This window comes from Aptenodytes patagonicus, chromosome 1 (assembly GCF_965638725.1).
Source record: "Aptenodytes patagonicus chromosome 1, bAptPat1.pri.cur, whole genome shotgun sequence".
NCBI classification, from domain to species: Eukaryota; Metazoa; Chordata; class Aves; order Sphenisciformes; family Spheniscidae; genus Aptenodytes; species Aptenodytes patagonicus.
The window spans coordinates 22,371,836-22,398,786 of record NC_134949.1 but is presented as its reverse complement, the minus strand read 5'-3'; the positions used below and the strand labels follow the sequence as shown (position 1 = coordinate 22,398,786).

At 44.4% G+C, this 26,951-nt stretch overlaps 1 protein-coding gene across 4 annotated transcripts in view; it reads right to left on the bottom strand.

The window, feature by feature from the left end:
• Window positions 1-21,685, bottom strand: part of TRABD (TraB domain containing) — a 36,065-nt gene extending 14,380 nt beyond the window's left edge. For 2 of the 4 annotated variants that reach the window (XR_012994584.1, XM_076329332.1), the window contains exons 1-5: window positions 21,616-21,685; window positions 10,130-10,192; window positions 7,837-7,915; window positions 5,079-5,245; window positions 3,918-4,058 (exon numbers count right to left, since the gene is read on the bottom strand). Coding sequence is in view for 3 of the 4 variants with exons in the window: in XM_076329332.1 (XP_076185447.1) it covers window positions 3,918-4,058; window positions 5,079-5,245; window positions 7,837-7,915; window positions 10,130-10,153 (411 nt within the window). In the remaining variant the exon portion in view is untranslated. Of the gene's footprint in view, window positions 1-3,917; window positions 4,059-5,078; window positions 5,246-5,383; window positions 5,521-7,836; window positions 7,916-10,129; window positions 10,193-21,611 lie in introns of those variants that run through there. The other 2 variants (XM_076329341.1, XM_076329355.1) reach the window with 2 other exon arrangements.
• Between the last annotated feature and the right edge of the window lie 5,266 nt (window positions 21,686-26,951).

Sequence of the window (26,951 nt, the reverse complement as noted above, 5' to 3'; positions counted from 1 at the left end):
AGCCAATTGATTATCTGTTTTATCATGCTACAAACTAGCAAGCATGGCAGAAAGACAGGGTGCTGGGCTCCTGACGAGAGATGAGGAAGAAAGAAGGCAGTGAGAAAAAGGGTTTTCAGCACCCCTGAGATCCAGTTCAAAAGCCCGGGGGACAAGGGTTTCCAGAAGTTCAGAAAAGATGCCCACAGAGAGAAGAAAACTAGGATAATGCAGCCTGAGGTTATTTGCTGGCTGATCTCTCCTTCAGGATTGATGTATTTGAAGTTGCATTTTTACACTGTGACAGAAAGATTCAGCCTGCTGGCTAACAGAGGGATGCATCCTTGACATGTGGCTGGGTCATTCATGCTCTTAACCTGCATGAAACTCAGTGCCCATCATATTTGCTCAGCATCAAGGAGATAAAAGGTGACAAGCAGCCATATGTAGCAGCAACAACTGGCCAGCCAGAAAGTGTTGCGGGATAAAGAGCAAAATGTACAAAAAATGATGGGGGCAAAACAATAAAAGAGGTTATCATCAATACCAGATTATTCAAGGTCAGACAAAGGAAAGCTGACTACAAAAGAACATTAAATCCTGAGTGGCTGGCAATAATTTCACAGATTAGATGCAACAGCCATAAACACAAAGAAATACACAAGTAGAAAGAAACTTAACTGCACAGGCAGAGGCATGCAGAGCTATTAGCACACAGGAGAGAGAAAGTGAAATACCGATTTTATCAGCCCAGTGTTCAATAGCTGTCAGAAAGCAAGAAGAGTGAGAGGGATTACCAGGAAAGGAACAAAATAGAAACATCAGTGTACTGCTGTACAATTTTTAGCAGACTCCCAACTTGAAAACAAGATACTTGAACTAGAAAATGTGCAAAGAAATACCAAACATATGAGAAGAGATATATTAATATTAAATACTCATGAGGCTTGGGGAAGGATGACTGAGGAAGATACACTCTATCAGACACCATGACTAGCATGAAGACAGTGAAAAGGACAGGAAGAGAAAGGAATACCCAGGCAAGGTACGACTGCAGGTTCTAATGCCTTTCCCCAGGCATCTGTTATTGGCAGCTGCTAGAGGGCTTCTGAAGCAGATAAATCTTCCACCGGACTCAGTACAGAAACGCTTATACTACGTATGAGAACACAGCCTAAGGAGTGGGCCTTGGGGCTACTCTTCAACTGTATAACAAGTCACAGATCCAGCACCAACTGCAGAACTGCGGGCAGAAACAAATTGTTTGTATTTTAGTCCTCCAGATTTCTTCTTTTAAAAACCCTAATTCCCATGGACGCAGCCCTGTACAAACACAGCCTTGCCACCTGGAACTGGTTTTCCTACTGTTGCAAGCGCAGTGGAGGTTAGACTTTAGTACAAGTGAAGGTAGCACGTGACAGCAGCCTGCTCCTGTCCATATGGATGTACTCGTCATCTACCAATTCACATTATATCCATTTTATTTAACAGGACGATCCTGTAGGTTACCTAAACACAGAGGGCTGTATTACACGGTGCAAAATGAGAGCTTTTTCACTGGCCAGAAGCATTAAAAAGTCCCCAGTATTACAATGTATTTCTGCACAGGTAACTTCAGCCTAAAGGAGTAGGTTAGAAAAGTAAGGTTGAGCTAAGATTTTGCTGCCACCAGCCCACTTTCGCTTCTGCCCCAGAACAAGGTTTCTCAAGTCCTGCTCTGTGTCAGGACCAGCAATCATACAGCCACATAGGGACATGGTGCAGCTAAAAAGTAAGCCCTGTTCAGACCGCCACACAGCCATGGTATGGACACAGAAGGGACAGCAGAAACAGGAAGCCAAGGGAGAAGATAAACCAAACTGGTAAGACAGGTTTTGTCTTAAGCCAACTGTTACTGTGCATCTTCAGGTAATCCGCATTTGAGCCAGATACCGGTCTGCACTGTGTTGCTTTGCTTAATGGAAAGCAAACAGGTAGTTCTCTACAAACAACTATAAGGGTTTTGAAATTCAAGGAGGGGCTGGAGGAAAGCTGTTTTTAACCTGCAACAGTTGCTTGATAAGCTGTGGATACCAGTGACCCATTGCACGTGTGTCAGTTTCGTATTAACACTCTGCTCAGTTTCCAACTTCAATTAAGAGCAACGAAATGCAATTTTACTGCTTAAGATTTATACAAGTGATTTTAATAAGAGAGTTTTCTTTTCCTAATTTGATACTCAAGGATGAAAGTTACAAGCAGTTTTGACTTTTGGTGTAACTTTTGGGTCCGAATGCACATTTCAGTGAGAGAGGACAACTGAAGCATAACTGAGCAACTTACCAGCTGGTTTGATTTTTACTAGAGAAAAAACAGACACTATAATTTAGCATAAGATAGTTGGACTGTTTTTCCTGGTTTTCCCTATATAACCCATGCTGCTACTGAATCAAAGGGGGGAGGGTTGGGGTGTTTTTTTGGTTGAGACTATAGACAGATAAATATATTATTTAAAAGGCACAATGTCCAGATTTTATTATTTGCATTATCCCTGGTGACAAAGGAGACTAAGATTGAGCTGGAACAATATGAAGGATCTTTGTATCCTTCTCTGGTTTTGGAGCCCACACAGTCTGTGTCTTCTGCTGTCTGCACACAAGATCACTTCAAGCCCTGGTAGAAAGTGCTAATTACAAAGCTGCCAACACGAATTTACATCACAGAGAAAAAAAGTCTGCTATTTTGTTTTCATTGTCCTTTTCCTCTTAACAGAGAAGCACAGCAAAACCTGTTGCATTTAGCTTTGATATTAAAAAAAAGGCTTCTGTGCCTGTTTACCAGGTCAGAAGACCCCCAGCTATGCTGCTCTGGTTGTTGTGAACATGCATTCTTTTGGCTACATGCATCAGAACAATCCACCTTACCTAAAATAAACAGATGGATGCAGTAATTCATGCAATATGCAAGTGTTTTGCAATGTTCTTTCCTTTGATAGGACATAAATAAACAGGAAAGACGTGTTATTGCCTAACTCTATGAGTCAGAAAGTCTGCACTAAGACACTATGTGCACGCACACACACAAGTAGACTAGCCACTGCAAGTGCTTCTGCATGGATGCAGATTATATTCTTATGAGGGGTGCAATCCTGGAAATTCCCCAATTACATCAATAAAACAATTCCAATATATAAATACCACACAACCAAAATAACATTCTATGAATTTGTTCATTCAGCTGGACACTGGAAACTTTTTACTATTGATTAGAATGGCAGTATGTGGCCAAATATCCTGTCATTTTTTAGGTCAACTTCGTGCTGTTTCACTGTGCCTAGCTTAAAATTACTTAAGTACAAGCTAACTGGGTGAAACTGAAAAAATACAGAACACCACTTGTTTTGCACACACATCCCAGGCAGCGTCAAACTGCCAGAGTAGTTATAATTTGAATAGAATCCCACACTTTTCAGCCCAGATTTTTCAAAAACCTCCCTCAAGGCCCACTGTCAGTGAGAATCTACTCAAAGACAAGTGATGGGAATTAAAAAGAGCAGCACACTAGGATGAAGGAATGCAACTAAACAGATCACAGACAACACCAAAATTAAGTGCTCCTTAAACAGCTGTGATGCAGATTGCAGGGATAATAATCATATTTAAGTTATTAGTGGAGTATTACAATTACAAAGTTAAACTTGTATCCTGCAAACGGAGCAACTGTTAAGTCCAGGAGGATTCCTGCCTAGGTCAACAACTGCCTAAACAATCCTGTTGTGGAACAGAAGCCCTCAATGCTCCAGCTGAAAACAAAATACCAAACCTAACTTTGCCACCGTAATGGTACTCTCACCTAGGTGAACAGTATTAGGTTCCCAGCTGGTGGCAACACTGGTTTCGGTTGTAACTTGACAAATTGCTCTCAAGACAAACCTTTAATTCTCACTGTGGGAATCATACCTGCTTTATAGCTTGTTGAAGTTTTTCCAGATTTATTTCTTTGGCTTCCTTTAGTAATGTCTTTTCATCCATCTTTAACATAGAAACTCTGTACTGGCATAGTTCCACCACAACTACATCAGGCTGCACTTCTTGTATCGTCTGAAAAACATGGATTTATTTACACCAGTTTAGGAAGGATTAAACAGAAATGCAGCCAATATCGGTACTTTCATGAGAAAAGGGACTTAATAAAAGCACATTCTAGCAATCATTTTCAATTAAAAGAACAATGAAAGAGTAAGCAAGACTTCTCCAAATGGCTATGTATTGAGAAAAACATTAAGGAAAATGACAGTGAAGTGCTTTAGCTACTGAATGCTTTGGGATAGGAATCATAGAATCATTAAGGTTGGAAAGGAAGATGGAGAACAAGTTGTGTGGGAGTGGGGGACGGGGGAGAGAAAAGACTCGATGTTAAAACTTTTCACATTCACAAAGTTCCTTTGATCATACTCTGCGATCATTTGCAATCTGAGTTAGAATAAGCTTTCTAAGAATCAGGGTTGATAATTCTGGCACAAGATTCTGCCCCTCTAGCTTGTAGAGAATAAAGCCACTCTAAACTGTGGACTTGGCATGAGGTACAGCATGAAATAGTTCCTACTTTCACTAGAGCTTCAGACCTATTTGTATCTTGTATTCCATTCTCAAGTTCGGGGCAGCATGGTTTTACAGCTCAGTTTTATACCCCCTGGGCAAAGAGAAGCTGTAAACTGCAGTTTCTGTTCTAGGCTTTGCATCTTCTCAGCACGCCCCCATCGCAGTGAGTATGCAACATATCACACTGTTGGTGTGACGTGATGCTTTATCATGACAGGCAGGGTAAGATTCAGTAGTGGGACTTCTAGCACCAGCACTGTATCTACATTTGTTGTTTAAGGGCAAATAAAAACATTTGGGATGGGAGAGCAATGTATTGCATCAAAAAATAACTAAGATAATATGGCTGCCTCTTAGTTGATCCCACAGCACTGTCAGCCCTCCAACAGCTAACTTGAGAAAAACACAGTCTGGAGGTTACAGCACAGAACCAAGTCAGAGAGTTGGACTTCATTCTACTTAATGTTAAGTTGGCAACATCATAAACACGCTGCTGAAGGAATTCCACTTAGTATTTACCTTCACTACATCCTTTTTGCTGCTGTCACTGAAGTGGGCTGTTCCAACCACGTATACTTTAGAACCATCCTCGGTGTCAAGCTCAGTCACAGTGCTTGGTAAATTAGGTTTTTTCTGCCTCTTCTTCATCTTCACCTCCAGAAGAATTTTAAAAGCATCTGCATCAGCTATAAATGTAAAGAAAAATAGAAAGGAAAAGCACACATGACTATAAAGTGCAGGTAAGTAAAACAGAAAATAAAAATGTCACCACTAAAACAGCAGAGCAGAGCTAAAAGGCCATTGATTTACCACTGTAATCTTACATTCAATTCTGAGGCTACATCATTGAGAGTGCCACCACTGGAGAGGCTGCCTCCAAGCATGGGTCTCAGTCCAGGTTTCCTACCCTGTGGACACTGGGACAGGTTGTCCATGCAGTTCAGTAAGGGAAAGAGAGAAGCTGTGTGGCAGGTGAGGTGGATAAAGAAGCAAAGAGTACTTAGAAAAGGTATACACTAAATGGGAAAAAAAAAGGCATTTTTTCATTCTAGAACAAAAGCGTTCCCTTGTGAGATTTTATTTGTATAAACAATAGCAACACATGTACAATGGTGTGAGTATGCTGGTAAAGTCACCTGCACATACTGGCACATATAGGATGCCTACAGTATCAATCTTAAGCTTTTCTGTGATTAACACACCAGGGATCAGTATACAATTGAAAATTAAACCTTAAGAGGTATTCAGGTCAGGAAATCAATCATTCTTCCCTAGTTTCAACAACAAACTATTTAAGACCAAAATGGTACAACGTGAGTTCAGCCCATCTATGTCAAGCTTGCCATGGAAAATAGGAAGATCTATCAGTTCCATGACAGTTGCGTGTTAAATGCCAGAAAGCCTCATTAATTGAGATAGAGAAGCTTCAGTTTTACATCAATGGGAAATACAGTAACTTTGAATGAGTTCTTTAAGCTGTAATGCATCTTAGAAAAAAAAGCATCAAGTAGGAAAGCAGAGTTTTGTTTCCAACCAACTCTCTTTCTCTGGCAAGCTGCTGCACAAGTTAGCAGAGGTCTCAAGTGGTCCAGAACCCTGGAATAGGATCATAATCCCAGGAAAAAAAAAGGTTAGTGAACAGTTTTGCAGGCAGGATGTCAAAGGTGCAGATAAATTACAGCCTCCTACCATACATTCATTTAATGAATCTGGTTTAACTGTGTGGCTCTCGCCCCAGATCTGTCCCACAAACACTTATCTCAAGATCTTACGTCAAAAAAACCAAAACCCAAAACAAAAGCCACCCTCCAACATCCTTCTTCGTTAAGATTTTAGCAGCCTACTACTCCATGGTCAATACCCAAGAACATGGTGTGTTGCAATCAGTACAGTCTGATCTAAGACCATGCTGCTGCCAAAACAGATGGTGATGCTAAGGAGGGGATGGGGAAAACACGACTGTAAAAGGAATGAGGAGAGGTAGGGCTGTTGCATTTGTAGCACTCAGTCACATAATCATAAAAGCAGCCATAGTAGATCAACCAAAATCAACCTAAGCAAATATCCTGCCTCCCACAATGGTCAAAAGTGGGTATCTAAGGAAGAGTATAAGAAATGGGGAAGCACGCATGATACCTTCCCCCAAATACTCTCCTAGCCTAAAGCCATTTATGGCTCAGATTCCCCCCGTTGAAAGTGGTTTCTATGTATTCAGTAACCCTTAAAGGATTTCCTTTCTATTAATTTTCCAGCCTTCACCTCATACATATATTCAGAACTGGACTGAATAACATTTCATGTGAACAAAGACTGCTATAACAGTGCAGAACCAGATGTTATCATTTAAGGACATAATCAAGGAAAACATTCTCAGGACCAGCTACAGTTTTTATTAAACCAACTTCTTTATCTGGAGAAAAAAGCAGCATAAAAAATTATCTGCTTCTTTAGGTCTGAATGCTTTTCCGATAGCTTTAGTCAAGGCTCTCTTTGCTCCCATGACTTATTTCTGAAAGCTGTGATCCCTAGCGATTATTCAGCAACTTCGGCATTACAGTAATGTTGCAGTTACACACTAATTCGCCCTAAGGTGGTTCAGAGCCTATTATTTGCCAATATAGCCAATCTGAATATTCCTATTGTTCAGAATGAGGGTTGTATACAGTAACATCACAACGGTAGATCAATCAACACAAAGCAAATCCTAAGAAGTCTTTTTTTCCTCCTCCTGAGAAAGAAATATCTGTCATTATCTGATCCTTACCACTAAAAGGTAAGAACCGATGCTCTTCCCAGGCTCCACAAGACAGTTTTGGCTAGAATACTTCTATTCCCACATCCTGCAGGCTTGGCCTTCATATCAAAATATTATCATGCTGGCATGGGCAAAGTATTCCACCTGGAATGACTGGTTCAACATCATAACGCTAGATGCCAGAACACTGAAGCAAACGCACTTATCCATCTCTGGCTTAGAGAGCAACAACCGAGCTTAAAACAATAGCTGCGTATATCTATTATATCAAAAACCATTTACATTCTTTTGAAAGCATGGGAGCAGCAAACTGACTGTTGATATGTCATTGCTCTTTCCAAATTTGGTTTACACAACTGGGCCTTTCTACAAATCACGAACAGATTGAGACAGATACGACCTCATTCGCATGTCCCTTTTGTGCTAAGAGCCACATCCTTATTAGGTAAGGAAAAGGCACGGACATTTAGCTTAATATACTTCCAACGTGATACACCCTCCCCAGTCAAACCAGAAACATACAGATATTCTGCGATACACTTGACGTTTCCTTTGGGCCATCTTCTGGTGCATCAGAGTAGGACATTGGATCTGCAGCAGCCTGTGTGAAACAAATTCAAAAGGAGGCTGGGAATTATAATGAAATGTTTTAATACATCTTTCCCCTTGTGATTTTGCTCAATTTGAACCTACATATAATATTCAAGCAAGTAAATAATTTAAGCAGTGTCAACAGTTCAAAACATCTGTAGTTTTACAACTGATTTTCTCCTAGCTGGGTAAGTATGAGAAAGAACATATTAAAACCTAACTATTTCATGCCTATTTCAAAAGATAGTATTTATACTTGACATGGAGTTTTTATTCTAGAATCAGATTTTTTTAAAAAGAACAAATTTATCTCTAACACTACCATAACATTTTCTTTGTTGGAAACTAAAATGTGCCCTGATTATTATAATACCATTGCTATTTATAAGATGGCGTATTTGACTCAACTACCAGTCAGCATTAGTCTGTCAGGAGTCTGACAGGGTTAATCAGCACTCACAATAATACACATATCCGTTCAGGAAGAGTCTGCCCAAATATTTGATTCTGTTAGAATAAGTGTAAGGTAATTACACAATATGCACACCCAACCTTATAAAATTTATGTGTATGCTGACTTTATGTACATCGGAAATCAAAGTCAAAAGGATGAAAAGCATCTGCATAGTTTTGATCCCTAAAGGATCAGAAGTTAATTGAAAAGATTCCCAAAGACTGACTTTCAAATATTATCACTAGAAGTATATGAGGCAAGTCTTTGACTAACAAAACTTTCTTTCTTATTTTTAACTAACAGGCAAGTTTTAAAACCCGAGCATAGAATTCAAGCAATCCCAGTCATTCAGCCTATGTCATCCAAGCTGGAGAGGCAGAGTTAGTGCAGAAAAGAAAGACTTAAGAATCAGGGAAAGCTCAACTATAAACTACCTTTAGGCAACTACATTAATTCAAAGTTGAATCAGGATGACTACTGAGAGAATTTGGAATTCTTGAACAACATTCAGTCAAAAAGTTTGAGACAGGATGAGAATCCATCATCATTCAAGTATCTTCCAAATGAAAGGCAGTACTAATGAGTCAGCAAGCAGGCAGACAAACTCTCCTGAAGGTTGTCAGCTTTTTAGCTAGAATGACTGGTTTATTTACTTTGTACTTAACCTGGTAAGATTTAAAACAGGACTGTACAAAGCACATCCAATTGTTAAGAGCTTTCAACAAGAGTAATTAATTCTTTCTTGCATTCCATTGCGCCAAACAGTAATTTTCAGATAATAAATCCTGGGTGTCTTACCTTGGCCCCACTGAAGGTAAGGCAAAATTTATCATGCATTTCATGGAGTAAGACCAAGAAGTACAACAGCTCTACAGTGCAAAGTTTAAAACATTCACAGCAACATATCATCCTTTCACTACAAAGCAAAAATCTGTTCATGGACAACTGTAAACTGCAGTTACACCGCAAATTGCAATTACATTCACAAATCTAATTTAACACCAGCTCAGCTTTTGATCACAACATATGGCTTGACTCTACTGCTTGCATATGTAACTCGTCACAAAAATATTTTGAAAAATGTATCCATCTGTAACATATGGAATTAATCCTGTCACTTACACTGGCTTTGTCATCATAACAACATTACAACATTGCAGTGGGAAAAGCACTAAGCACCACATTAAGAGCCTGCTATTCCTTTTTTTTGTTAAATTAACTAACAGGACACAGGAACCAACATTTTTATATCTCATAAGAAAAAAGTTTCCTGAGCTTCACCTATTGCACCGGAAAAAGGTTTTGAGATACATGGATATGAAAGTAGAAGAAAAGAAACATGCAGGGTAGAAAAAAGCACCTTGGTTTAATTTGGCAAGGTACTTAACCAAAGTACAGCGAGATCATTCATATATAATTTGCATAATTTACTCACAAAACATTTTTTCTTCCTAAAGGTTTAAGCTTATAGGTTAGACTATTTTCTGCAATTCGTCACTTGCAAGTAAATTAATACAAAAGACCCTTTTTAGCTTTTGCAATTGTAGGGAAAAGGATCCTGAAAAGAACAACCTAAATGTGGCAAAACAATAGCACTCAGCCCCCCAACCCTTTTAAAAGCACTCAGCCCCCAGTGCCCCTAACACTGGTAGTCTCAACCCCCAACTTTGCAGGCCTTCCCTGAGGATGAGTGGAAGAACGTAGCTGATTCAGAGTCTTGACCTTCCCTGCAATTCTACTGAGAAAAAAAACTTCAGCTCCAAGCCCTACCTCCGGCTGTTGCTCCTCTTCCATCCCTGCAGCGTAGGCTTATTTTCACCAACCACACAAGAACTGCAGGAAGTAAAAGGAATAGAAGAGAATTAAAAATTAATGGCATAACCCAGAATATTTGTTTAAGAACTAAGGAAAAAAAAAAAAGAGGTGTCTCTACAAACTCTGATAAAAGTTGAAGTAATAAAAGCAGCAAACTGATGCACAAGTGCCATCTTTTCAACTCTGCTGCTGTTAAAAAACAACACAGAACAAAAACCCCACAAAACATCAGTCGGGTAAAACCAGCCTGTCTCAACCCAGTTTTTGAGTTGGCTCTAAATCCAGAGCATAGTCCTGTTCTCACACGCACTGAGAACACCTTAATAAACAAAGGTGGATTTCATGGGAACTCAGAATTTGCTTTTTTTGCTGTTTTAGATTCTGCAAAAATGCCTTCTTCCTCCAGATCACTCATAAGTAATTGAAATACAGGATGGCTGTCAAAAAGGTTTCAGCAATAGTAAAAAATCTTGCTCAACTAGATCAGCAGTTCTGTCTTGTCCAAACAAACTATGTCAAGACAGTTTTTAGGCAAATTTTAGGAATCATCTGTATTTCTGGGACTTCACCACTACAAGGAATAGGAGGGCAGTCACAGTCTTAATATTCAACTAGAGAGCCACATGCATTATTATCTGATCTGCATCATGCTATCATGTATATATTTACAAATATGCCAGGGTCAGAACATCAGCAAGATCATGCCTGTGTGAAAACCGCTTGGAACTAGGTTTTCAAACCCTTAGTGAATGGTTTCCATGTTTTAGTTTTAAGATTCATTCTTCCACTCATATTGTTCAAGTCCAGAAGTTCTCCCTGAAGAGTGCTATGATTCGACTTTGACGGTACTCTAAGGGGACTGCACAAGCTACTGAACGCATGACTAGTGCTCATTCCGCTTATTCTCACTGCTATGCCACTAAAATCGAAGCACTTGTAGAAGAAAGTGCTGCTTCTTCACTGCAGTATTTTGGTTCACCACCCCCTGACCTGTTTCACAGTACATGTGAACAGTGTTTTATTTTATTAGACTGGAGAGCAGTCCTGACCAACTTATTTGTACAACATGTTTGCAGCCCTGCTCTGAGGAGCGGGGGAACAAGTTAGGCTCCTGCCCTATGCCCAGGTGAGGCTGCTGGAGGAAAGCTGGCTGGAGCCTGGGCGACCACATATTTCAGCACACAAAAGTGATGGCAAAAGCCCCCCCACCCCTTCCCCAAATGCAAGGGTCTCCTTGAGTCTGATTAGTGCTCTACATCCTGGTTTCTAGCCTTTGTTTTCAAGTGAGTTGTTTTGCTTTCTAGCTTTGCTTAAAATATGTTTCTATAAAAAAGCGTTCGCCTGGGCAGCATGAAGCATGCAAGTGTAATTCAGACAGCTGGCACATGTTCCTCCACACGCGTACAGACAGATTTCAGCAATTCATGCCTTCGCATTGTCCCCTGCTAGCAGTCAGCCAGCGAACCGCAGACCACAGCTGCAGGCTGAGCAAGAAAAACCCAGAGTGACCAAGAGCCTAGCTTCTGCATGCTCCCTGGAGCAAAATCCCCATGAAACCCAACAGAGCCCTGTGCCTTGAGTAGGCAACAGCTACAAACACAGCCCCTGAGCTGCGAGGCAAATACCTTGTTGAAACAAAAACTACACATTGCAAACAGTTCAAGAGGTTCAGTAACAAACTACTTATTCAAAAACATGCGAGAAGTCTCCACAGGCAACGTAAGACAGTTTCCCAAGTATTTCATTGTTTTTGCTACAATGCATAATATAAATTTAAAACCACGACTATGCCTTCCCCCTTTCCAAGGGGTCAAGTGAAGGAAACTTGGATGTCAGAGTAAGCTGAAACAGCAGGTGAAGCTGAACTGCTCTTTGCTTCAGTGTTTCCACGATTTACACACAGTGTGGACAGCTCCAAATCAGTGCAGCAGAAGGAAATCCCTGCCCCGAGACCTGCAACCTGAACAGGGACACACCAGCCCACTGACACCTCACACCAGACAGCCTGGCCAGAGTTGTCTGGTGGCATTGTGGGCTTAAGTGAACCCAGCGCCTGTTTTTATGCCATCCTGTCTCTGATAGACTGGTTTAACTATTTGTAGACTTGTGCAGTAAACCAGACTGGAGAGCAGATTCAGGTTAAAAACCAACCTTTTTTCCCCCCACCCTAACCAAGGCATTTTAAGCTCAGATGACCAAACAGCGGCAGGAACAACTGCAGCAGCAAAACTGAAGGGACAGTATGAAGCAGAGATGCTGAAACCAACACTGCTCTCTGAGAAAATACTTGTCCAACTACAACATCAGAGATGTACCAATACTCTGATGCTCAGCTCTGGGCTTGGTTCTCAATTGGTTTATGTGCAAAATACCAGTATTTTTCTGCCAGTGAATCAGCTGGCCCTAAATACAAGCTAAAGTTCTAAGCTTGGTTAAAGCCCGCCAGGGTTTGAAAGTATGTCTCTTATCTATGGGAGTGCTCTTAAAAATAGTAAGCTGCAAGTTTCAGTTAAAGAACAGACTTCTATACAGAAGCACTGAGTGGGTTTTTTTCCACCAAGTGACATTTTAGAAAACCTCATCCCGTTCTCACCGCTGGGTAAATGATGTGTCTGATATTGGAGAAAGAGAGAGATCTTCTCTGTGGTTTACTCATGCTAACCAGCACTGCTTTTTATCTGACCTGCACAACCTTTGGAGAAAGCAAAGCTGTTTGTTCAGTGTGGTTCCCAGCTCCACCATAGCAGGGTTCCAGTCTCTGCAGGGAACCCATGACACAATACCATAAGGGTCAGATGAGAGACTGGGCAGCCACATCGACAGGCAAGTCTGCCACCACTTTGTTCTAGGAGATCTTGTTCTCAGGTGCTTAGATCTGCTCAAGAGCCACTGGAGGTGAAATTTTCCATGCAGAAGACCTGTTTCTGGATTTTTTTTTTTTCCTTAGAACACGCCCAGGAATTCAGCTTATTCAGTCAACATTAAGAAAATTCTTACAACTGGCTGCCAACAGCAAACTAACACTCAACTGAACAACTGCTGTGAAAATCTGAGTGTGTTCAAGCTCTTGCTTAGTGTGAGTGACAACAGGCACAAAACATGTCAACACCAGAGTACAGACAAGGCTGTCTACTCAGCTAGCCAGTGCCCTCATCAACAACACAGGAGAAAGTACATATATTCTGGGAACTAATCAAATACTATGGACTCCAGGCTGACCTAGCTCATCCACGTGGAAAAGTTACCATCCCTGTACACCTATGTATTCACAGAAGATATCCACATCCCATGATACTCGAAATATTAATCCTGAAACCTCTGAGAGAGGACTGAACATACCTTGCTGTTACACAGATAAGGAACTGAAGCATATGAATCTGTACTCACTTCCTCCCACTATGTCCAATAGCAAGAAAAATGGTGCTGATTCAGATCAAATCCTGGCAAGCATCTGGATAACTTAAATCCAAGCATTTCCAAACTTCTTAGAGCTTGATTTTTCAACCTTGCAGTTTCTTTTTGTTTTTTTTAAAGTTCAACTTCCTAAAGGAATGAGACTAGGTAACAAGGCAGAGCTTATTTGTCTGTGCTTGCAAACCCATAGGTGGATTTTAAACAAACTTGGCAGGGAGGTAAGAGTCTCAAAGCCATTCAGAGGTGCAGTGCACAGCACTGTTTCTCCAGGAAAAAAAGATTACTGAAGGTTACAGGGGGTGGTGTGTGTGAAAAAGAGGAGGTTGGCAGAACCTGCCAGGGAATAGAAGGGAATTCAACCCGAAGTTGTAAAGCCACAGGCAAAAGAAGACGTTCAGACAATTATTTATTGTGTTCCGTAATATGTATACCACAACATCTCATAATCTCAAGTTCTACTTACTATAGGATCTGGCACAAACATGCGAAACCAATCAAATCCCTCTCCTCCAGCTACTTCAAAGGCCTGTAAGAGGCCCTCATGAGATAAATCACATACTGAAAATCTCAGATATGACTGCATTTCTTTCAATCAAACTGGGAGATGCAGCTTCTAGGCACTCAAAGATCAGAGATTGGAAAGTATTTCTGTTCTCTTATCTGCCAGGAGACTGTCTTAATCTGGGATTCATTCCTCCTGCTGAGACTGCCACCAAGAAAACTCTGAAGAAACAAGGAGTCGTTTGAACTGGCTCCTTATGATCCAGCAAGACTGGGTTTTGCCTCTGGAATTTTCTTGAAAGGACTCCTTGATGACCGAATGCCTGATTCGATCCCCAATTCAATCACCTTTTTTCCCTGGCAAGTGGAATTCTTGTGCTTGTTTCATCTTTGCTAGTCCTAGAGGGCCTGCCACTCACTGGGCGATAAAAATTGTTCTTTATGTATACACGTATGAACAAATGAAGCCCTTTCCCCAACTCTTACGATACCTAGGCAACCAAACAGGAATTTTTGAGACCACCCAAACTGCAAGCCTAAAATTTAGCCATTACTCATCTTACTGGTAGGCACCTATTTCCTTTCAAGGTTTTCTTGTCCTGACAGCACACACAGGGCAGTCATTCACATTGACAGCAGCACTGTGGAAAACGGGCTATATTTTTCTCCTACACTTTGGGGATTATTCTCTTCCCCCCAAAACAACAAGTTCTGAAAGGAACGCACAGGTAAGTGCAACATCTTCCAGCAATGCTTATCCTGCAGTGGCTGACAAAAGCAGAGTGAGACAGACCTCCCTGCCATGCTATTTCACATCAGTCCTCCAGCTTTCGTAATGTAAAACAGCTTCAGCAGAGCTTCCTCTTTGCGTGAAATCTACTCATGAACTACTGGCTCATTTTTCATACTGGGTAGTCTTAGCTGACCAAAGTGTTTCGGTTCTAGCTGCATATTTAGGCATCTGAAACTCTCTTAGCTCACACTCTCGAGGAGACAAGGGGTACACTCACAAGTCAGGGGTTCTAGCAAGGCAAGTTACAGGCACTAAAACATGAGCTACCGTTAAAGAACGAATGCCCTTTCTCGTTTATTTCAACTAGGTGGTTCAGTGAGAACATTCAAGCACAAGACAAAGGATGGACAGGCAGTTCATCAAGGTATCCGCCTACAGTAGGACTGAATTTTTTCCTTTATTGTCTTGTCTAAATATGCTTCCTTCAGACAGTGATTCAACTGAATCAATAAAAAAGGCTTTTTTAAAAACTGTCATGGTCCTACCTAAAAAACAACCTAGTCTGCTACTCTTTAAAAAGAAGATTTTTATTGAATATTTTCTTCCTTCTGAGCTATACAGAAATTCAGAAGCAACATTTGCTTTTCTCAACATGTTGACATTGCAAGAGGGAAATAAAATTCTTTGTAGTCTTATAATTGCTCTGTATTTTCTATGCGCTGCATACACATCAGAATAACTAGTAAGAAACTAGGAGCCACAAGACTACCAAAACTTGTTTCACCTTTTATTGAAAGGAAAAGTCAACAATTTTTATGTTTTATTCCCCTCCCCCCCAACAAATCTAAACACATGTATTACTGCTTTCGATAGTTACAATATTCACTAGCATTGCAGAAGGTATCCACATCTCTCAGTACTATTAATCCTGCAGCCTCTGAGATGGGATTCTATGTACTTCCCTGTTTTACAGATAAGGAACTGAGGCATAGGAATAGTTAAATACATCTACAAACCTGACCTCTGGTATTTAAACAAGTAGTTAGGAGGCTGCTGGAGCTTTCAAAGCATTTCAATTTTGCAATGTGAACTTTCCTTCGTTTTTAATCATTGGCCCTTCAGAAGAAGATCCCCCCACACCCCTCTGGGACAGCACTTCCTCACATGCCAACATGACTCATCCTTGTTCATCTAGAGTCACTGCAGGAAAGACGAGAGGTAGGCTAAGGACTGAATTTGATTCAAGAGCAAGCTGTCAAACAACAAAGCGGGCATTCTCCAGTGAGGATACAGCACACCTCACGCACGTCACGCTGTAACTGAGCCAGAACTGACCTGCACTGGATGGAAGCCACAGACACACGCAAACAACTACTTCATGAACAGTCTCCTGACCCAGCCCTCTAACTAACACCACTATCCCTGGCCAGAACACAGCCTCCATCCACTCAGCATGAGACGCAGCAATAAAAATTTACTTACATCTACATGCATTAAGTGTTCCATGTTCCTTTTATCCTCTAAACCTGCAGTTTCACTAGCAACGGATATTCGATTTAGCTGGTACAGCCTGTGCACTTCAGATTCATACTATGCACTGCATAAGCACTTCTCATTTGAATGCTGCTACCCATTAACAGGACCACTTATTTTATGTAAACAGAAGAGGCACATCAATACTTCAGAAGATACAGACACAACTCTTCTCCCACTGACAAACTGCTGCACTCATTACTCACTGTCTGGAGTACCTAACAAAGTACCTTCCATGCTTAACATTTAACCTATTAAGAAGGCAAAATGAAATCAACAGATACCCACTTATGTCTCAGCACCATCCCCTGCAATGGAAGCAGATTATTTAAAATTGATGAGGCTTTTTCCATGCTTATGCACAGAAATGTTACAAATGTTTACAAACAAACTATCATCAGCTGCAAATGGTGTCTCTTTGTTGATAGACTGCTCATACTCAGGATGCATCAGCTGAAACCTGACTGCCAATTAACACAACAGCCACAAATTCAGAAATCGGAACGTATTTCAAAACCATCACCAAGGTGACCTACTCTACACATTGCACGTATCTCTTTGACACAACCCACGCCTTTGAAACTTAACTGAGCAACTGGTTCTGTGATCACAGATGGTTGTAGATTGCAGCTCTGGTTTCTCATGACTCAAAAGTTCATAAATTTCAAAACACAGATTTTTACCTTCTGAGCATCAATGAGATGTTCCTGCAACATGAACTGTGCTGATGTATGCAGCCTAAACTCAGGTACCTGCATGCTGGAGCCAACATCTATTTGCATACTTTGGAAGCTAAAAGATAAGTCACAGACAACTAAATTCATTTTGTTTGAAAGCAGGTGTTGGAACATGAGAATATCTGGCCTGGGACTGAAAACACATTTATCTTTATCAGTGGAAGACAAGAAGACATTCTCATATATGTTTTGTATTTTTAGAAATTATTGCTATTACATTGACTAGGACTACTGACAAAATAAGTAAGTACGAGGTTAATCGGGATGCTAATGCAGAGCAGAACTGAGAACAAACAATAGGCCAAATCCTTACTGTTTTAAGAGGCTGCAAAGAGGTTGCTAAATTTAGAAACATGGTACAGAAAAAAAAAGTGACATGGCCCAAGTCTGGCCAGCCACTCAGACTCACACTGTCTTAGAACCTACGCACCTACTCAAGTAATTTTCCTATTTTATTCCAATTGAATCATGTGAATTCAGGAAAGATTTGGAATCCAAATAATTTTATTAGACTCTCCTGCGACCAGCAGATTGGGGTAAGATATCCACTCAGCACATCTCCTCCCTCCAGACCATTCAAAACTATGAACCAAGTGATACTTCTGATTCTGGGGAACCCTCTGCAAAACACTCCCAAGCAGAGCAACAGGAAAAGAGCACAGCTGCTGCACGCACAGTTTCTATGGAGTTCTACAAGAAGCAAATTTTTCCACTCTCTGTTCATTACCTAGAAGCAGCCAGCAAGGGAAATGGGTACAGAAGTTCTGCCATGGACAACTAACTAGTGGCTTTGAAGATAATTAACTGTGGTCCACAAAACTGTTGCAGAAGTCGTCTTAAACTCCACATACACATTTATTCCACGTGTCAATGGCTGTCTGCTGAGATATGCAGAAGCTGGGTCTCAACAGTACTGGCAGACACTCACATTCATTTTGTTATGAACACTTTTAATCCTTATGATGGTAAAATTGGGATTTTGTAGGACAAAATAATTTTGCCCAACTGCCAAACACATTATTTATCAGTGCTCTTCTGCCTGCCCCTTCCATCCTAGTCTCCAAACAGTAGCTGGGAACAAGCTGATCTACTCTTTTTCAAAATCATTAGGTGATCACAAAAGCTGAAACCATTGTTACATGACACGGGCCCACATGCTGGCACAAACAGCTCTGCTGTAGCTGGGAACTGAAGAAAGAGGGTCAGGTTTCAAGACAGACCTAAGAGAGACAAAGCTCCAGTAAAGCAAGCTAATTCCAGTCTGCTGGCCACACAAGAGCCTCACATGTTGGCACTAACCATTCAGTACTATCGACACAATCACACTAACCAGGAAAGTCATCTTGCCTACAACTCCATCCAGCTGCTGCACCACTCACTTAACATGTAAAGCACCCTGTGCCTGACAAGCTCAGTAGTTAAAAAAAGACCTTCCCTCAAAAGACTATCTCTACTTCCATTCCTATCTGCTGCCCTCCAAAGAAATTAGAAAACCCCTCAGCAACTCCTGATCCTGGTTCCTCAGACACAGGCCTTCTTTATTGGTTACCCTGTAACTGTTTTACTGTCCTTCTGAAGGACGGCTCACAGTTGTGCAACACATGAGATATGCATCCTACCAAGGTAAGGTCAGGATCTCCAGATGTACTGCACAGGTGACTGGAGACCTTTTTTCAACTTCATCAGCATTCATGTTGCTGTTCAGCTGTGGTGCAGGCTCTTGCTCCCTCTCGCAAGTGTGCACACCCTTCCTGCACAGAGACACAGACCTCTCAACACATGTGCGCAACATCGCAAGGTCCACACAGACAAGGTTATTTTGTAGACAGCCTGCAGGGTTTAACCACTGGAAAACATGAACTCCTGGAGCTCCGGTGTAGTCTCTCCTGCAACTTCGTGTGTGGTGTCATCAGGACACTTAAATTCTTGTACATGGAGACACCAAGTCCCTGCATCCCTCAGTAATTTCAATCAAACTGCATAGCATGTCAACTAAAGGGGGGGAAGGAAGGAGGCAGGAGTAGAAAACAGCCCCCCTTTTTTTTTTTTTTAAAAAGAAGGGGAAAGGAAGAGAGCTTGTCACCGAGTGCATGCATGTTTTCATACAAATCTATAAATTGCAGTTAATGCAGTTAAAGTTACATGCCCCAAAGTCATTTTGCAGGCAGGAAAAAAAATTCACTCCTACTTGTAGAGTTTGTAAGTTCAAATGCAGAACCACAGTATTAACTAACATGTTCACAGCATCTCAAATATGAGTGGCTATTTACAAAAACCTTCAATAACTGAAGGTGTGACCTCAGAAACGATTCACATCAGAAACCTATTTGCAAATACCTGTCTAGTAGCAACCATTACCAACAGAATGTATTGGTGAGATCTAGTACTAAATCATCTATGACAGACAACCAATGCTGCTAACCAGCATGGACTTTCCCTGGCAGGACAAGGAGAGCTGCACAATCCCTCCTTCCTACTGGCACTGGCTGGCAAAGCACATGCTGTGATATCACTTCAGACAGCTGTAGTTACACACCACTCCTATTAAATCTGGAGCACACTTATCTCTGGCCTGCTCTCATTTTCTAAGACTGCCCCAAATCTCTTTCTTCACTTTTCCCAAGTAGCAAATAAGGAAAAAGATGCTTTCTGAAAAGTACTATTTAAAAAAAAAAAAAAAGCAATCAGATGAGACTCCCACAAATAAGATGCCAATACCACTGTGTTTTATTCACAGCTGTGGTGGCGGCAGCAGCAATGTTTCATCGTATTTACCATACGGAAGAAATAATGCACTGAAAAATACATGTAACTCTCCTAGCACCGAATTAAACAGTATCTGAGTCTACAGTTAAAACACAAGAGTGCCAGACACTGCAACGGCTGACAAATTTACAATCAGCAACTCAAGTTACTGAAACTTGAAAGTCTACTGAAAGTGGGACACAAACCAATGCCACAGCCATAACACAGTATTTTCAATTAATAAACTCATTTAGCTTAGGATAATTAAATGTATGCATGTTTTTCCCCTACACTAAGATCTATTCCCCACTAAAATACAGCAGGGAAACCCCTGAAATCTGTTTTTTTTTTTTTTGCTTTACTCTGTTAGCTTTCCAAGAAGAAATACATGCATTAACAAGCTGAACAGTAGGTACACTGATGCCCATCTCAACAAAATGGAGAAGTAAGGCCATTCCAGGCACCACTGATATTTCTTGGGACTACTACTGACACAGACAAAGCAGCATCTAGCTTTTAAAAGCCCATCCTCTCGCTTTTCCAACCCAGCAGCAACCACTCTGCAGTTGCAAATTTCTGCAAACTTTTACCCAAAAAACCCATTCTCTTTCTTCCTGAAAGCTAGCCAAAAATAAACACCTTTGTTGTACGGATACCAGCATACAGGATCATTGGTACATTTATTTTCCTCAAGAGGAAAGCACAGGCTATGCCTGGAACATGACTTATCTTCGAGACCTGGGTTAATTAGAACTATTTTCAGAAGTGAATTCAAAATCCTGATTTCACAGTTTATTGCACGTGATGCACAACGCAGACAGTCTGAAAAAGTCACAACTGTTTAGAGACCAAAAAGAGAAAGAAGAAAAACTGTAAGCCTTTGCTCACCATCGTAACCAAAACCACAAACGAATCCCACGTTCTTATCACGAAACACCTAAAAAATGTAAAATAGCCCAGAGTGCTCTGCCCACACCGCGCTGCCACCTCCATGAACCCCCAAAGCCAGAAAACGGCCATAAAGAAGCGAATGAAAAGGTGCTGCCGCCGGTGTAACCACACACGGGTCCGGGACCTTAAAAACGGCCCAAAAGGACGCGCTTCCCCAAGTTTCGTGCCCTCTTGCAGTTCGCTGGCCGGCAGGGCGGGCCTCCTTGCAGGGCTCCGGCGGGGAAGGGACGGGCAGCGGCCTCCCGGCCTCCTCTTCCCCTCCAGAGCGAGGATTTACCCTCGCCCGCCTGGCGGGAGGTCGCCCCCGCCAGCAGAGGGCCCCTCAGCCCCCGCCGCCCGCAGGGTCACCGGCGGGGCAGCAGCGAACCGGCCCTGGCTGCCCTTCCCCGCGGGCGCTGAGGCGCCGCGTCCGCAGCGCTCTCGGCCGGCCCGCCCGCCGCGGGCGCAAGGCCCGGGGCGCCCTTCCAGCGGCGGGAGCGGGCCGCCTCGCCCCGCGCCCCGGCCGCCTTCCCGCCCGAACGGGGCGCTGCCCAGCGGTACCTCCGGGCCGGCCACCTGGAAGGGCAGGGCCGGCTGTACGTGAGGGGGGCAGACAGCGAGGGGAGGCGGCCGCGCCGCTCACAGCCGACTCCACTCCCGCGGGGCACTGGGAGAAACGCGACAACCCCCCCGCTCCCTCTCACACACACCCACCCGCACCGGGGCTCGGCCCCAACATGGCACCACCGCCGCCCCTCGGCCCGGCAGGAAGCGGGCACTACTGCGGCGGCCGCCCCCGCCCCCCCTCGCCTCGCCTCGCCTCGCCTCGCCTCACGCCGCTCACTTGCCGTGCTCGGCGGCGGGGTCAGCGGGTCCCGCCGCTGGCTGGGGCGCTGCGTGAGGAGGCGTTGGCGGCGGCGCCGCGGAGCTCCGGCGCCAGGGGCACGCTCGCCGGACAACACGCCGCATTAGTCATTCATACGGGGGGCGGGGCCGGCGGCGCTGGGCAGCCTGGGCCTTGTAGTCCTCCGCCGCTTGCGGTCCCCGCGGCGGCGAGGGGCGATGGGCGGCAGCGGACTACAGCACCCAGGACGCACGGGCGAGCGCATGGGCCGTGGGGCCCGGCAGTCGCGGGCGCCCGCCTGCCTCCTTCCCCCCGCGCGGCTGCCCTCCGCCGGCGGCCGCTCCGCGCTGGGAGCTGGGTGGCCCTGTGTCTGTATGGCCCGGTTTCTGTGCCGGCTCATAGAGGCCGTTTGCGTTTTGCCAGTAAAGGGGCCTCCCGGGGTTTACTGGTGTCTCTGCGGGAGCCCCGGGGCGAGGAAAGGCTCGGCGGAGCAGGGAGCGTGCGGAGGTGGCGGCAGCGGGTGCCCGAGTCCCTTCAGCTGCCCTCGGGAGCCGGGGGCCTTCTGGCAGGGAATGAAGCCGCATCCTCTTTGAGGCTGCTTCTCCCAGCTCAGCTGAAGCAGCGCTCTGGGACCGCTGTAACCTCTCTCCCACCCGAGCCAGGCCTGCCGAGCTGGGCGCAGGTAGGCGCGGGAGGTGTGGCTTGGTACCGATCTTCCAAGTCCTGGGCTTTAACCCTGCAGCGCTTTCCAGGTGGCTGTGCCTGTTGTGACCGCTAACAAAAGGCTCGTGCTTTGGCGCGTTGGCCGTTGCGTGGCCGCCATTGCAGGCGGTTTGGAAATGTGTACAGGCATAAGGGGTAAGAGAGCACCCTCGCGTGTGGGACTGCACGGGGTGCCCGTGTGAAAATGCACCGTGGTCATGGATCTCATGGAGCTGGACGACGTAGGGAAATCGAGCTCCAAACCACGTCGCCTCCGAACCTACCCATGACTTCCTCTCCGTGCCCGTGCAGTCCTGCTGCTTACCGCTGCTGTTCCGTCCGTGTGCTTTCTCTCTTCCAGTGGACCTTTCCTCTTCTGCTGGAGAATAGTTAATGTTTCACCCATGAAACCTGAAAAATCCGTGTTATACCACCTGTTTAAGCACAAGCAGCGTTTGATGGTACTTCCAATTACTAGGCTGACACATAGAAATATTTTATTGGCCGAGAAAACTTTTTTTCAAGGAAGATGTGTCAAGAGTTGATTATAGCTACCAATTATTTCCTGAAATAGTTTCTATCCCTTTTCCTGCTCTGTTCTGTTTCTGATAGGTCACAGTTCAATGACAGTATGGCTAAAACACCCGTTTAGTCTGAGCATGTGTTTATTATCTAAATACAGTTTCATTAGAACAGATTTGAGGGTACATTTTCTGATCTCTTCTTAAATATTTTACTTCACAGACATATTCTAGCCAGGGTTAATTTAGGATTGGGCTGAGCTTTGGGAGTACATGGTATGTAGAAATCAAGTACAGACATGTTGAGACAGTTGGGAATTTCAGTTCCCGTTTCATGTAATAATAGCTTCAACTTGCTATAAAAGCACAAAGCAGGCATTTCATGCATGAACATTCAAAATACACATAATCAAGTAAAGGTATAAGCTATGCAGATCTTCACTTCTGGGAAAAAAACCATCCAGTGTCTGACAGAAAAGAAAATTTCACTTTGGGCATTTTAATCTACTGCAGTCCACAGATTTCAAATACCTTTTTTTTCCCAACTGGTGGGTGAAGGCTGCCGAGAAAGATGGGACACTGTACTGGACAAGAGCAAGTTGGTTGCTGCTTTTGGGGATTGCGCCAGACGGTTTTCTTGGCATCTAAGGACATCCCCTCTCTGAGTACTGCCATTTCCAAATGCAGCTGCTCCCTGCTGACCACAGCTGCTTGCTTCTGAGTCTGTTTCTAATCCCACCTCTTCTAGGCATCGGCTTTAGCCCAGCCGCAAGCTTTCCATGGCACTGGATCCACTGCAGGGCTGTAGTGTGGCAGGTAGCAGGTATAACACTGTGTAGTGTTGGCTAAGCAGCATGTGACAGAGGTCCTGCTGCTCAGCGACCTGAATCTTAAGTCACACTAGTGTCCCTTACACAGCCGATCATACATTTTATCCTCTCTTACTCAGATTTGCTCAACTATCAGCGTGTGCCAGGCTTACACTCAAGCCCTGGTTATTTGCAGTGTAACGTGTTTGGTTCAAGCTGTACATCTTGAGTGATAGTTCAGCATTTTTTGAGCTGCAGCTCCTCCTGCTACACCACCACTGGTGGAAAATTTGTGAGCCCCTTGATAGACTACAGATGTGTTCCCAAGCTTCCCACTGCTTCAGCTGCAAAGGTTCAATGATTTTTGGTCAGAGCTGGGGAGCACTGCCTTAGCCTGCAGGAAAGACCTCACCCGATCTCATCTGATCTGATCGGCAAGCCCTCTGCTTGTGGGAATACTGTGAATCTTGCTAGCTTGTTTTTCCTTTAGCTCATGATGCTGCACCCTGATTATGTCAACAGTGTTGGTGCTTTTGTGTACGGTTACTTCAGGCAGTGTTTCCTTTGCTGGCTCAGCGAGGGCTGCGGTGGTTGAACATGCCTTTACAAGGACCAAGGTAAGATGCAGGTCTCTACTGACATGAAACAGCGTGGCTGGAGATTCTGCCTGTGCTGTTTCAGCCTGGTCTGTGGTGCACAACACTTCTGAAAGCGGAGAGGGAGCACTGAAACAGGAGGAAGTTTATCAAACCATAAAGACCTTGGCATTTCCATGTCCGGTGATCCCAGGGGTGCAGGGCTCCGCAGCTCTGCCAGCAGCAGACACGCTGGTATCATTAGAGGTGCCCTCTTGCCAGGACTGTGCCAGTGATCCCAATGACAGCTGTGGTGTCAGTGCGGGAGTGTGCATGACTGCAAATTGTGTTCTGATCCATATTTGCAGAGGGTTGCGGTAATTGAATGCCCCATTAATTAGCAATTGCTAGATGAGTCACTGGTGTCTGCTAAGTGGCCTAGTGTAACATATAAATCCGGTTCTTAACAGTTGTTTTTAATACTTTGTATATCTTCTTCTTTAAATGTCACCGTTGACGTGGGATTGTTTTGAAGTCAATGGTAGATGCCTGTAGTGAAGGGAGGGCTTGGCAGCTGATTCATGGATTTCTTCTGCATTTCAACTCTACTTAAACTGTTTTGTTTTTTTTTTACCGAAACTGAGCCTCCCTGAAAGGTTACCAGCCACAGCACGGTATATCTGAAGTCTTTTTATTGTGTAGAGAGTAAGAAAGGTTCCTTACACACATGACACTGCTCTTAGGCATAGGTGTTTCCAGGATGGGGTAGGAGCAAGGAGGGGAGCTAAGTGTACTTCTGCTTGCCCTTCCTCCCTCCCTCCCTTTTTTCTTCTCTCCTTCCCTCCCTCCCTCCTGCACTCATCCTTCCATCCCTTCCTCTCTCTTCTATCTCTTTTTCTTGACAAGTTATTTTTACATAAGGTTTCTTAGGAACGGATAGCAGTTATGGTGACGTTAGCTAGAGTCACTCGATTGTCTTCAGTGATCTCTGGTTCGTAGCAAATAGAGACCTGGTGCGACATTTGAATCAGCCCCTGAACAGATTGCCAGGGAAGTCACCAGGCTACTTCCTGGACAGGCATTTGTCTGTCCTTGTCACAACAGGTTCTTAAGAACTTGCAATAACAAAGGATTCACCACCACCACCCAGAACAACCCTACCATTGAAAACCTTGAGCGTTAAGAAGGTTGTTCAAGCATCCAACCTAAACTGGTGTTTGCTTGCATCCAAGACCAGTAGCTCTTGCCCTCCTCACTGCGGGTCTGGGGGACAACTTTGTTCCCATGTCTTTGTAGCAGCCTTCACCTGCTGAAACATTGCCACGTCTCCTTTTGCCTTCTCTAGACTAGCGAGTCTTAAGATTTCCTCCATGAGGCCCAACCTCTGGGCCGTGGAGGCGGGTGCCAGGCCACAGGCTGGGGCTGGTACTGTGTACCACCTGGAAAATGTGCTTGAACCGACCACTGCTGAGGCCTTCCCCAGTTCAGCAGGATCCTTTACCACACCTCTGGTGTTCCAAGCACACGAGCGAGGCGGCAGCGGTGTGACCACTGCCGTCTGGACTGCAGGATCTTACAGGGGCCCGCAGGGATACAGACGGAGTGTTTCATGGGCGAACTGGGGTGCCAGTGGAAAACACAGGCCAGTGGTGGCCTTCGGGGACCCTTGCTTCACGATTGCCAACTAATCTTGACTTGACGGAAGTGTGTGCCGTATTTGTGTTCCCGTCACCTGGTTCATTTCAGAGATTTCTCTGTGAATTATAAAGGGCAAGGTCTTTGAATCAAGTGATTCTGTCCTTCCCTGCCGTCACCTGTGGTGACAAAAGAGTTTACCTGGCAGCCGTTCTGCCAGTCAGCGACTGACAAAACAGAGGTGTCTGGAGAGAGCGTCCCACAGGCGAGCGCTAGGGCCTGTGGGCCAGAATAGCCAGCTCTGGACGCCACCGGGCTGGGGCAACTCACGCGGGAGGCAGGGGAACACAGGCGTCGCTGCCCAGCCCTGCAAGCCGGGCGGTGGCCAAAGGGGCGACGGGCAACCGCCCCGGCGGGCTGCCTCGGGCGGCTGCCGCGAGAGGCCCGCCAAGAAAAGGGTCGCCGGCGGCCCGCGGCGGGGACGCGCCTCGGCGGCGGGCGGGCGGGCAGGGGGTGCGGGCGGGCGCAGCGGGCAGGCGCGCTGCCGCGGAGCTCTGGCGCCCTCTGGCGGCCTCCCGCCGTCAGCGCCCCTCGGGGGTTCCGCGTGCAGCAGCGGGGGACAGCCTCCCCCCCCCCCCCCCCCCGCCCCCGCCTTTATTTTTCTTTTCTAACGTGATTTTCGGAGAGACCATCTATTTCAGGCTGCGGGTGAGAAGAAGAAAGACAGGCAGAATGAGTAATAGCTCTGCAGAATTCACTTGACCGAATTCCCTGGAAGAGAGACAGATTTATGTCATTTCAGTCTCGCTGCATTTTTGTTATCATTCAGAAAAAGCACCTGCGGACCAGCTCTAATATACTTCATTCCCTACGATCAAGAGTATGGAGTATATTTATGTTGCTCTAAAATAGCATCATCTCAACTGCATGCAATGCGCTGAGGGGGAAATTAAAGAGCCTGCTGCAACCAGAAGTGATACGGCCCTTCTATTACTCATGCAGAGACAGCCGGGGCAGGGCAGAGATTGCAGATTGCCATATCAAAAGGTTGCCAGCCAGACCCAATGCCCTACGTGGTATCAGTGTATCTGCTCCTGA